The 14,205-nt window shown below is 35.4% G+C and overlaps 1 protein-coding gene across 1 annotated transcript in view; it reads left to right on the forward strand.

Annotated features, from left to right (window-relative positions):
* NETO1 (neuropilin and tolloid like 1) overlaps nucleotides 1-14,205 on the forward strand; it is a 65,652-nt gene that overhangs the window by 11,821 nt on the left and 39,626 nt on the right. Inside the window, exon 4 of the mRNA XM_068396836.1 lies at nucleotides 1,434-1,682. Coding sequence (XP_068252937.1) covers nucleotides 1,434-1,682 — 249 coding nt within the window. The remainder of the gene's footprint in view (nucleotides 1-1,433; nucleotides 1,683-14,205) is intronic.

Consider the following 14,205-nt stretch of genomic DNA (forward strand, 5'->3'; position numbering starts at 1 on the left):
TGTTGAAAAATAAACAAAAGTAGAGAACAGTAAACTATAGCAATATTCTGATCGTAAAACTAGTTTGCAATGTGAGATTCAGAGAGCTACATGGAGGCTGTGGAAATTGTGTAGTTTTTTCTCAGGCTGTGCTTTCACTGAGTCAATAGATCTCATGCATAACTCTGTAGGCCTGATTCTTCCCAAAAGCTTCAATTTAAAACATTTCAAAATACATACAAGATCTAGGTTTTGGTCACACTGATAGTTTTCCTATTACTCCTGAGGAAAGAAATGGAAGGGATACTGACTGCTGGAGTGGCAGCGGTTTCCGTGTTAAGCTTATGCACTGAGCTTGGAGTTTGATCTTGCACGCTTTCATGTGAAAAGAATGGTAACTCAGGCAAAGCTCATAGCAATTTCAACCTCTTCTAATACGTGTAAAGTGTAGGACATGATCCCATGAGAGGCACAGCAGGCAGTGACACAACAAACACTTGTCTTAGCAGAAGACATTGTGAGAAAAAGGCTATATCGCACCATGATCTAAACACTGAAGGCATACTTTTTTTGCCATGGACAGGATTAAGCGTAGGGACAGCACACCCCAGGGATGCTGCATACATTAAAATTTGTAGACACACTCATCTTTTCTTTTTTTTTCTTCTCCTTTTAAGAAAATACTATAGTTCAACCAGTAAGTATTTTGCTTTATACAGGAGATGCCAGGGAATATTTGTTTCAGAGATCATTGTGACTGCCACTAGCCTTAGTACTTATGAATAAAGACATATTTTATGTCTAATTAAATGACCACTATAACATCTCTTGAAGGTTTTCAGTAGAATATTGTTGGCTTTTTAGTTAGTTGTTAATTTTGCTTCGTCCTTATCTAGTTTCGTAAGTGAGAATTCACTACACTTGTCCTTATGTTTCAAATGAGATGATAAGTAATTCTGAGTATAAGCAACTACACTTAAGCTTGTCATTGGCTGCAATACATACAGGAACAGAATTTGTCTTTACTATAGCACAGTTCTGATCAGTTTTTTCTTCATCTTTGCAAGCATTAGGTAAAAAAGTATTCTGATTAACACCCCCCGCCCCGTCGCTAAATATAAGAAAACACTGTTTTTCCAGATGCATACATTTCTTAGAAAGATTTTGTGTTTGAACAAATCGTTTTTAAACTGTATTGTGCTTTACATTATAGATATGTCTCTTAGTTTTGCTAAGGACTGCTGTCATAAGCACTTTTTTAAAGGAAAAGAATAGACATGTAAGCTGATGGTGTAAAATCTATAAAAATATAGATGTACTAATTTTCAAACAAGTTTTTAAGCAAAACGTTAAGATGCACACAAAATTAATATATTTGATTTTCTTTAATTTTTTTTTAGGTTTGAAGGGATTTAGTTTAGAAAATAATAAGATAATTTTCTTTTCATCTCTAGCTGCCCCTAGACAATGCATTGAACTACACTTCGATGAAAAATATTCCATAGAGCCTTCTTGGGAGTGTAAATTTGACCATATTGAAGTACGAGATGGACCTTTTGGCTTTTCCCCAATCATTGGACGTTTCTGTGGACAGCAAAATCCACCTATGATAAAATCCAGTGGCAGATTCTTATGGATTAAATTTTTTGCTGATGGTGAGCTGGAATCTATCGGGTTTTCTGCTCGGTATAATTTTACACCTGGTGAGTACAAGCCATCACATTTTTGGTAGAAAAAGCTTAGCATAGTAACTTTGCTAATGATGTATAATTGTGCTGTTGAATAATATCTTTAACTGGGACTATGTTTATTATAAAGGAAAGCATTAACAGATGGGAAAATGATAGAAAGTATAAATATCTTTTGCATAACAAGTAAGGCTTATTCAAGGAAGAAATTTTCAATACGGTTTTTTTCAAGGTGCATACATTCAGCTTCTGCAATTTTTAAAAGAATTGTTTTCAATTGAATTCTATTATAAAAAAATAGTTCAAAATGTTTCATGGGAAGTTATGTGTTTTATGTTTGATTGTTACACCATGCAGCTTTTCTTTCAAAATGATAATTGATAGAGTATTCTAATAAAAAAAATGTAATTATCTCAGAAAATTCCATCATTGCTTTTCCACTTCACCGATCATTTCCCCAAATGAGGAGTGGAATAGTTCTGCCTTTTCAATAAAGCAAACTATTACATGTATTGCCAAAGTAAGCGTGAGGTTCAAATAGTAAAATGTATTAAATATTTTTCTAAAAAAAATGTAAATCTTAATTGTACAATTGTCCCTTGTCAGTTTTAAAATTTAATTTGTTAAAGTAAAACAAAATTCATAGTCATACTTTCCATTAATTTCCCTCCTCCCCCCCCACTTATTAAAAAAGATTGCTGATTTTAAATTTCATTTTTGGCTGCAGGTACACTACACTGCACTGCACTGCTGGATTTGACATAGTTCTGTACCTTTTTATGTGTTGAGTGATGATTCATACCTTAATATAGCTCGCTCTAAAGCACTGTAATTATTATGTAATTTTGTCCATTATGTCACTATTGTTTCAGCTAAATTGTTGTATTAGGTGGAACAATATTCTTTAGAATATCTCCTAAAATTAGCAGGCCCCAAATTCTGCTTGCTTAATTGAGCCAGTAGCATCATAGAAGATAGCAGGACTACTTGAATGTTCCCCTATGTTATTTTTTTTTAGTTATAAAGTTAAGCAGCACAGTTCAATTTTCTTTTAAGTCAAAGATACTGTCTTCCAGAGGGTAAACATATTTAGAAGATTCAACCAGCAACAGAACACAGAATTTCTGCAGCAAATAACCTGATATCTATCATAAATGCAAAGACAATTGACAAAATTTTACTATATCCACACATAATTGTCTCTGAAAAGTGAGTTAAATTTGTATGTCTCATTTACCACAGCTCTGTGGGCTTTTGCCATTTTCCTCCCCGCCTCTGCCTAAAGTTCTTTACTTTAGATTTCATCTCTTTCTTGTTTTAAAGGGTTATGTATTAGGGTTGAAAATGTGTTCATAGTACCATATTCAGGTTATTCTGTCTAAAAAACTGAAGTGAAAAACAATTTCATGGACCATATTTTATCTTCGTTCCTTTTCTAATGATGTAAGGATCTACACAGAGATCAATGCTGGTAAATTGCTATAGAAGCATAAATTATTCCAGACTTCAGATGGAATAGCTATGTCTTTTTTTTTCTTTTTTCTTTCTTTTTTTATTTTTCTCCATAGATTTCAATACGAAGCTCTGCAAGTGATAGAGGGTTTTTAGGAATATTGACCAAAATGAGAAAATGATTAATCTGACAAGTGCAAAACAGCTCTGCTGCCTCCTTGATCAGCAGTAACAGGAAGCAGTTCTCATTCTGCATAATTACTTGACCAGCCCTTTATTATGTAGGCATGGATAAAGCTTGACATTTTGAGATCTGTTGTCCAAATGTGTGCAGTGGGAGGGCTCACTGTCAATTCATCAAAATGAGTGATGGCTTTCAAGAGGGTATAAAAGAGTAGTATAGAGAGGAATTGCCTCCAGAAATTATCACCTAAACCGTCTAAATCCATCTTCAGTAGTGACAACAAAAGGAACAAAGGAGAGATCAGAAGAAAATTTTCAGCTAACCTCTCTTTAAAGAATATCAAGAAAATCATAGAAACGTTTTGATTGGAAAAGACCTTTAAGATCATCAAGTCCAACCATGATCTAGGTAATACTGCTCCGGCAGGGGGATTGGACTAGATGATCTTTTGAGGTCCCTTCCAATCCCTAACATTCTGTGATTCTGTGATTCTGTGATTAACTTAGCTCTGCCAAGTCCACCAAAATGATACAAAGCAAAGACTCATTTGGAAACTATTGGTGTCTAGAGCAGCTGAACACTTAAGGGAGAAGCAGTTTGTCACATCCATCTCACTGGGTGCAAGCAGCACACTCTGCCTAACTGCAGCCTGCGTAAGAGGCTTTCTCCATTTCAGCGACAAGTGCAACAAAGCTATTTCTTTAGTACCAGCAATCTTTGATTGTCCCCAGCTACCCCCGGAATGTTCTTCAGCTGCCACTTTTGCATTCGATATCTTGATGTAGGCTCTGGTTTGTTGATAAAGACAAGAAATGTGATGTTGAATGCATGGGCATGTGGAAAGATTTAAAAAAATTAAGTAAGTAAATTTGACTAAATTGAAGGTGTAACCATTTATTATTATTTGAATGGTACCTGGAGAAGCAGGGAAAGAAATTATTTACTATGTCTCCAGGTTGTACAAAAACAGCTAACTGGATGAAGTTGAAAAAAAAAGATCAATTAGGGTATCAGGAAAAATGTTCCAATGAAGATTTATTAGTCTGTGAAAATGGAAAGAGCCCTGCCACCTGAGGCATTTTAAAACTAGTTTCAACTAAGTCCTAAAAAATGAAATTACATAGAACAATCCTAGGGAATAGGATAATAATTTACAATTACTACAACTTTTCTGTTTAATAATTTCTTTGACTCCATGGTATTGAAATGGTTGGAACTCCATCCACTGATGCAAAAGTCTCCAGTGGATTTTCAGAAGTCTCTCAACAGGCTGGGGTTTCAGGCGTCTTGAAACAAACATAACTCTCTTGCCATAAATTCTCTTTCACTTAAATAGATTTTTTTTCAGAGCAAAACCAAACAAAAAAACAAACACAAACACATCCAGTAAGTGGTAAAACTACTGAAAATTTTGTAAAAAAAAAGTTCCTTATTAAGAGGATAATTTAAGCTTTCATTTTTGTGATTTTATAAATTGTAGGGTTAAGCAAGATGCGGTTGAATGAAGCTGTATGTATGCTATAAGGACTATTTTAAATGTCAAAATTTTGAGTTAAGGGAAGAAGTTGTCTTTTTTTATATATTATTACAGCTAAATACTAGTACTAAACAGATGCAATTTGGATGTTAAGTAAATTTTCAACCATTGTGTGTACATAAGAGTTTATAAGCAAAACAAAACATATTTAGTCTTTTTGTACTATTTTAATTTTATTTTTTATTGTTAAATGCTGATTAACTGTGATCATTTCTAAATGGAACTATCTGAATCTATGAAACCTTCACAAATGTATGAAAACATTTTGTTGTTTTTCACAAATCTCATGTATAAAAAATAACATATGAGACTACAATATTTTCAGATTGCTCTGGTTCATCTTGAATGCAAATATTGTTGGCTACGGAAAGACACACGAGAGAAGTCACATGATAATTCTGTCTTGCTCTTGTTTTGTCATTCTTTGGGCCACTGAAAGACCTACACCTGAAATTTCATTTCACATCTCTGGGTTTTTGGACTCAATATGTTACCCTCATTTTTCCTAAAAAGTTATGTCTCAAAAGCATTTTCCGAAATGGTGCTAAATTACTGTTTTGTGTAGAAAAATTCAAGTATTACTTCAAGGGTACTTATTCTTGACAGCCATTATTTAAAATGAGTCAATTTTTTAGTGTAGACAAGGATTCAGACAGAGAGAGGATATGTTTATTTGAGCTTTCTTACTCAGCTAGAATAATCAGATTTCTGTTTATCCTGGTCCCTGATTTTGCAGGATGGTGGCTTAAGATAGCACATCATTACTTTCAGTTCCTTCACTTAGTAGAAGCCATCTGTGTTTTTATTTAGCTTCATTAATATAAAGGTCAGTCAGTAATGTTTTCTGTCCAGCTGCCTGATAATGGAAAAAGAAAAAAAGCTTTATACTCTTATGTCCCAAAAAGTGGAGTGTAAACCACTGTCTAATCAGAATAACGGTAGATTTACATTCCAATTGCACTTGTACAAGTAGCTGTAGAATGTCAGAGTAATAGAATAATGACATCATATATCTTGAGGAAAAAAAAAACCAACCCAAATTCTTCCTGATTGGGTAATTTCCGTATTTTAGGACTGATGAAATATTTAGTGTGAATTTATTAAATTCAATCACTGTTCTAAAGAACTTAGATAAGATATTGTCAGAAAATTTTGCCATCTAATGTCCATGTCCTGCATTGTGTGTATTTAAGGAAGGGGTATTTCCCAGGTATCTGGGACTGCTGAATACTTGTGGGAGCTTGCTCACTTGCTTTTATTTATTGGTTTATTTATTTTCCAGTTCTCTTCTGAACTCGGTACGACTGCTTCTAAGCTAACATCAGCAGTAACAACTTTTCATAGAATCATAGAACATTTTGGGTTGGAAGAGACCTTTAAACATCATCTAGTCCAACCTCCCCTTCAATGAGTAGGGACATCTTCAACTAGATCAGGTTGCTCAGAGCCCTGTCCAACCTGACCTTGAATGTTTCCAGGCATGGGGCATCTGCCACTTCTCTGGGCAACCTGTTCCAGTGTTTCACCACCCTCATTGTAAAAAATTTCTTCCTTATAGCTAGGGTAAGTCTACCCTCTTTTAGTTTAAAACCATTATCCCTTGTCCTATCGCAACAGGCCCTACTAAAAAAATTTGTCACCATCTTTCTTATAACCCCCCTTTAAGTATTGAAAGGCTGCAATCAGGTCTCCCTGGAGCCTTCTCTTCTCCAAGCTGAACAACCCCAACTCTCTCAGCCTTTCCTCATAGGAGAGCTGTTCCATCCCTCTGATCATTTTTGTGGCCCTACTCTGGATCCACTCCAACAGGTCCATGTCTTTCCTGTGCTGAGGACTCCAGAGCTGGACACAGTACTCTAGGTGGGATCTCACCAGAGTGGAGTAGAGGGGCAGAATCACCCCCCTTGACCTACTGGCCATGCTTCTTTTATCATAGAATAGAATCATAGAATTGTTTTAGTTGGAAAGGACCTTTAAGATCATCGAGTCCAACCGTTAACCTAACACTACCAAGTCCACCACTAAACCATATACCTAAGCACCACATCTACTCCTCTTTTAAATACCTCCAGGGATGGTGACTCAGCCACTTCCCTGGGCAGCCTGTTCCAATGCTTGATTACCCTTTCAGTGAAGATCATCTTTTGATGCAGCCCAGGATACAGTTGGCTTTCTGAGCTGGGAGAGTGCACATTGCTCTCTCATGTCCAGTTTTTCATCCACCAGTACCTCCAAGTCCTTCTCAAGGGCTGCTCTCAACCCCTTCATCCCCCAGCCTGTAACGATACTGGGGGTTGCCCCGACCCAGGTACAGGACCTTTCACTTTGCCTTGTTGAACCTCATGAGGTTCACATGGGCCCGCTTCTTGAGCTTGTCCAGATCTACCTGGATGGCATCCCTTCCCTCAGGCATGTCAACAACACCACTCAGCTTGGTGTCACCTGCAAACTTGCTGAGGGTGCACTGTATCCCACTGTGTCATTGATGAAGATACTAAACAGTACTGGTCCCAATGTGGACCCCTGAGGGACACCACTTGTCACTGATCTCCATTCAGATATTGAGCTGTTGACCACCATCCTCTGGATGCGACCATCCAACCAATTCCTCATCCACTGAACAGTCCACTCATCAAAGCCATATCTCTCCAATTTAGAGAGAAGGATGTTGTGGGGGACCATGTCAAAGTCCTTACAGTAGTCCAGATAGATGATATCTGTAGCTCTTCCCTTGTCCACTGATGTAGTCACTCTATCGTAGAAGGCCACTAGGTTGGTCAGGCAACTGCCTTGTAATCCAGTTAAGTTTTTTGAGAAACAATAAACAATCTCAGAGCCATGCGACTTTGAATTAATCAGTCTTTTTCCTTTGGGATCAGAGTTGGTTTGAAATTATAAGAAATTACACATTATAACTCTTTCTTTCAACTTTTGAGCCAGAACCTTCTGATGTTTAAAAAAGAATTGTGAATTTGTTTTATTTATTTAGATTTCTAGCTCTTAGTACTGCAAATTGTTATAAGCATTTTCCTTGAGTTATGAAGTTTTAGTGTGTTCATACAAGTGTGCAACAGTCAGGCACTTCATTGCTGTTTATAACGTATTAGGGCATCTGGGCTTGTGAATGAGAAAGAATTTCACTGTAACATCTAGGATGATGTATTTGCATGTTACATTGAAAATCATGATCAGCTACATAAATATCGTCCTTTCAAGGGAATTTGATTTGCATTGTGCTGTTCTATAGATTCCATTAACTTACATGAACTGTAGGATTAGGCCCAGAGTATTTCAGTACCATAAATATGAGAATGTAATGCGATAATGTTTATTTTAAATTTCAAGTGAAAAATAATTCCTTGTGCGGAGCAAATGAGTATCTAAAAGATCTCACAGGATTCTTAGGTCCCATATTACCTCTTGTTATTACATACTTATATTTTTCTTTCTACGATACCCAAAAGGCAACTACAGAACTTCCTGTTTTAGAAATCCTTGCATGCTGGGAGTAACACATTACCAACAGAAAGAAGCTGAACACTTAAGTCCCTACTCTGTTGAGCTTTGTTGTAAAAACAAAAGCAATAGAAAATAAGACACATTTTTAAGTATTCTAACATTGGAAGAAAGAAAAAAACCCTATTGCATGGTTTGGTAAGAGCTGTGTTAACTAGGGACATTAGAGTTGCATTTGTATTGACTGTACGAATATTGGAGCGAAGGGGCTATCCAAGTCATGTAGTGTTGTCTCAGACACTGGGACTGCAAGCAGCAAGTTTCCAACTCATGTCATAAATGTTTAAATTCATATTCCTCTATTGGCGTATCTTAAAAGACTTTCAGAGTTAATTTTATTTGGGTGTTTTCTGCTTCAGCCGTTGTTATGGAAGACTGATCAGGATCAAAATTACTAGGCATGTTCTTCTGATTTCTTACCTAAATTATTCACAGCCAGTTTATGTCTCTGCCTTCCTATACCAATGCTACTCATTCGCTTTGAAGCCTTTCTTCTCTGCGTCACGAGCTTAGAGATGTCAGTCATCTCTTTTTTAAGATGTCATTTTGCTTGTCTACAAAAGCCATATTCTTGTATTCCCTTTTCATGCTGTAGGCTATGTGTTCACCTTGCCATTGGCAGCACGCCACCTCCCTCTGAGAATCTCTTTTCTGTTTCTGTTCCACAACAAATTGAACACAACTTCTAAAGGAGGTTTATTGAGGATATTGAACTGCAGTATAGGTACAAATAATTCTTTTCTACCTCCACAGGAAATATTTCTCTTGATATGTAGGTGATCTCACAAATAACAGTGATTATGGTGTTGCATTGCTAAATATTATTTACAGAGGAACCACATTCCTCTTACAAAACGTCTGTCTTTTCGGAAGCACCTGGGAGGAATTTTAACAAACTTAGATGTTCATTCAAAAATAATACTGGAAAACCAACATTTTTAGTTTAAGCTGCATTTTTACACCACTGTTGTTCAACATTCTCAAAATAATTTATGTTATTACTTGTTACAGAACAATTAAAACTAAATCTTAGAGTCGGGAGAGGATTTTCCTTAAATATTGTCCTTTTCTTATGCTCTTTCCCCTAAGGATCCACTTCCGGCTTTATGCAATTACTATACTGAATTAACTTAAACTTAGTTCTTATGTAGAGTGATTACCCTTTGCTTTATATACTTGCAAAATGTGGAAAGAAACAGTGGGCCCTGGGCGTTTGTTTTGTGTATTAAGTCTTGAATTCTCTGTAATGTTTGTGAAGCACTTGGAAACGGCAGAACAGGGAAGATAATATGGAATTTGCACCAAACAGAAAGCCTGGGTAGTCATCTTCCAGAAGTGTTCAGAAACAACTTGTTTACAACGAGAATTTTCACTGCATACACGTATTCAGAATAACACCTCCAAAACCTGTTGTTAAGTATCTTACTTGGTAGTTTTCATTCAAACATTCTAACATCTATTTCGTCAGGGGAAAAATGAGAAACTTCATGCCTCATATGTAATGAGTAAGGAGTTTTTGAATACTCTTCAAAGTTGCTCCAGTTCATCTGACTTATCTGACAGATTTTCTAATAGCTCTTACTGGGATGCACTTCTGGCTCATTGTGCTGTGGCTTCATCCTGGCAACACTGTTGTCTGTAATAGTTTCTTTTAGTGACCTTGGTGTTGTGGACGTCTGCAGAGATTCTTCTGACTTTGAAGCAATTCTTTTTCTTTACTTATCCATTTCTTAAACCATTGAATTTTCATCTTTATGTATTGTATCTACAGGTTTCTGAGGTGTTACAGGTATAGCAAATAAATCTTGACAATCACCTCAGTGCTTTTGTCTAATCAGCATGACTGTGGCTCTTCTGTTAGGCAGAGAAACTATTTTTTATTCTAGTCACAGAGTTGCAAGCGATATGATTCTTTAGCTGTCCATATAGAAAATGATGCTTTTATGTTAGATACAAAACCATGTTTATAGCACTTGTTGTTAGTCACCCATATTTGTTGATTTGATATTTGCATAGGTTCAGGTAACTGTGATTGTTGATTTTGTTGTTATCATCTGTACGTTTAGTGAAGTATTTCTCAATTTTAACAGCAATAAGTAAGGATCTTTATTGACATATTTAACTTTCCTCAACAGATGTTTTTACTCTTTGTACAGTGCTTCTAGCTAATTCTTCTTAAAGAATGAACACAAACCCTTGTTAGAAAGCTCCCAGTCCTCTCTAACTAATAAAAAGAGTTCTTGCCTAGTAATTAGTAGCTCCTGCTCTCTGCACGCTGTAGCCTTTGGAAAGTCAGTCATGTTTCTGTTCTAGAATTGAATATTTTTGCAGCATGCAAATGTAAATGAGTAAATGAGTCAGATTCAAATATACCCTCTTTTAGCCTTTGTTGTGCCATGTTCAACTGTTTAACATTGGTTCATTTTCTTTAGGGTAGTATTTATTTTTTTGTAAAGAGGTCAATCCAGAGAGTCTCTTTGGCTTACCAGTACTGAGGTGAATGTTTTTGAATATTGTTTTGTATATTTGTAGTTCTAACAGGTGTATGTTTTCACCTTAATATATCTTTTGTGATATTGATGGCTATGACCAATGTTGGATTGTTTACTGCCTGGTGAGAAATGCAGACTGTGTAATTCTTTCATCTCAGATATCACATTTGAGGTTCTTTGATGCTCAGGTCCAAAAGTAAGATGGTGCTTCTTCAACTTCGATAGAAATTTTGTCCTTTTTTGTAGATGATAAATTTTTAGCTGGACCATTAGACTATCTATACCTTTGATCTGTCTTCTCTTTCTCTCTTACTATGTGATATCAAAGACCCTGCAATCTTTAATATCACACTACTCTCATGGGGTAGAGAAATAATATCATGCATAGTCCTTTCCACATGAGGAATAGAAATACAAAGATTTGTGTGAGAGGTAGATGTCATCTGTATGACTAATTCTAGCCCATGTATGTATTGCTAGACATGAATCTAGTGGATTTTATTAGTTAGGTAGTTATTTTAGTTATTTTTAGGTATTTAGTTATTTTATTAGTTAGCTTTGAAATAAAAAACAAAGTTGTCACATAATTTTCATTTTGGCAAATCTTTGAAATCAACTTTACATGTAGAATGCCACTAGCACAGCTAATGTTTTTCTTTTTTTTTGGGAAAGCAAATAAGTAATTTTTGTTCAATTACGTTCAAAGTGTAGATATTTTCAATTTGCACAAGTTTTTTATTGTGTCAAGTCCAAATGCAGGTGTCTTTATTTTTTTTCTCTGCAAAATCTGTTCATTTCACTAAGGCCCTTGGGCCAAATAAGAATAACAGCTACTATAATTTAACACCGTAATCCATCAAAAATCTCTGAAATTCCTTCCTGATATGTCCAAGGATAATTCCAAAGAACAGTTGCTTAAGCTTACTATACTCAAATGCTGCACTGACAAGCCACTAAATCTAGTCCCAATTTAGCAAAGAACTTCAGGAAGCCTACATTTAAGCATGTGCCTAAATCTGGGCAATCACTAGGCTTGGGTACTTACTTAAAGGTAAGTATGTCTAAATACTGTCATCTACATTTTCATCTATTGAACTAAGTCAATATGAAATATTTGTTTCTTTTGGAGAACAGAACTACTATTTCTTCAACTCTTTTCATTAACTAAAAACTAGTTTTATATCTTTACACAAATTATGTGGTAGATACATATCAATTCAGTGTTTGTATATTCAATCAATATCACACTAATATAGCCTTAAGTAGGCTCAACTTATTCACTAACTCCTAGTTTTCACTTGTTTTCATATTCTATTACAGTAAGTTGAGTTTTTATTGCAGTTAGAATATCATGATTAGTGATTTGTCTGTCTTCCTGTGCTATTCTTCCTCTATATATCCTTGTCCCTAAAAAAATCACCTCGGAATTATGTGAAATGAAATTATTTTCTGTATGTAAAAATGTATAATTTTCTTCAACCATGCTTACAACTGAATTCATTCAGATAAGTTTTTTTGGTCCAACTCAGTTTGTCAATCAGGTTTATAAATTGTAAAAAAAAGTGATACTAGTTCTGCAATCATTTGCAATGAGCACTGGTTCCACTCCTTGGATTTTATCTTTTAAACATAAAATAAAGTTTCCAGTAGATTTTTATTACGGGCCCACTACTTAAACTTGTGGTAGTGTATCCATTGACAAATGGGCTTTTTAAAATAAAAAAGGAGCAGTACTTAAGGAAAACTTTTTGAAAGGGTCAATTATTTGTTATTAGGAAGAGACACCTGTGATTTTTTTTGTGTTATCATGTGTTCTTGTCACTAAAATTGAAAGTTAAGCTTCCTGACACTATCTACACAAACAAGAGGTATCTAGGGAAAGGCAAGACGCTCTTTAGTATCTTGTTTTTTCTGCAAATTCTCATCTCCTCACTCTAGTTAATTTCAGAACTCAGTAGAAGTCAGGACTGAGTAGTTGCCTTTATTGCACGCCTTTCTAGTAATGAAGAAACTCAGATCTCTTGAGAGATGAGTCCTAGCCCAGCCCAAGGAAATAACACTTTAAGTTCATGGCAGAAGTATAGGGGAAATGATCCAGAAAGTTTAGCCACAACTGGTTGATTGAATCAATTTATGCATGGTTATTGCTTGCTACCGTTGAGTGCTAAATCTGCATATCCTTTTCAGAGAGGCCATTCATGCTATATTAGTCCATAGAGTGGATTTCCCAGGACAGAGGGAACTTATGAGAATAACTTAGTGATATAAAGTAACCTTTGTTATTTTATCATAGGAGAAATGCTTTCTCCTAGTTTTATCTCTGAACATTCGATAGAATAAATACATTCACTGCAATGTTCCCAATTCTTTTGAAGAGCTACAGCTTTTTCAGCTATTATAGTCAACAGAATGTATTAGTTGTGCTATTTCAAATACTACTGAATAAGCTGTAGTTGATCGTACATTAAGACACATTTCCAACACAAACAGAAACATCAGCATAGTGTTTACACCTACTAACATCCTCTTGCTGTAGCTGGCCAGCCAGCTATGGTATGTATGCTATTAGCATCTTTTTGAAGATAACTGCATCTCACATGAGAAACTCGAATATCTCCTCTAGTTTCTACATGTGAGTACTTCACAGCTGTAGATCTTCCAAAGAATGGTGTTTGTGTTCCATGCTGTGTGTTGTTGGCAGCTATGACTATTTATCACTAGTTTATTTACTCTTTACTCACTCATTTATTCAGTAATCTTCAGACATTTAAAAGCACCTACATTCTCTGTTCATTTATTTTCTCAATTCACTTAGGACCAAACATAAAGATATTTAGGTGGTGAGATGTCTGTTGAAATAAACAAGCGTTTAAGTAAAAGAACTGGATTTAGGAAGATTCAGATTTAACAGGCACTTTGTTAACTTTCAATTACCTTTTTCATATTTGTATTGTCTGCCTTTTCTTACCCCTTTAGCTAAAAAAGAAAACCTCCAAAACTTGTTTGTTTGCTAGAAATTACATTGTATTAATAAAAATGTGATATTTTTATTTCTACAAGGTAATATTTAAAACTACTTTCAAAACTTGAATTTATAATTACTAAATGAAGACTACAGGATTCCTTAACCCGTCTTGTATTCCTAAAGTTTTTAATTATTTTCCCGAAGTGGTTTCGCTGCAGTCCATTGTTTATTTAACTAGTATAAACTGATGCATAAAAGCATTATCTACGACTTCATACAATACAGAAAAGCTTTCATCTAAACAGAGCAAATTCTTCTCTGGTTTAAGAATGAGACTTCTATTCATACCAATGAAGTTGGATGCACGATCAGGCAGGTTGGGTTTAGTCTGG

Source organism: Nyctibius grandis, chromosome 3, assembly GCF_013368605.1.
Source record: "Nyctibius grandis isolate bNycGra1 chromosome 3, bNycGra1.pri, whole genome shotgun sequence".
NCBI lineage: Eukaryota > Metazoa > Chordata > Aves > Nyctibiiformes > Nyctibiidae > Nyctibius > Nyctibius grandis.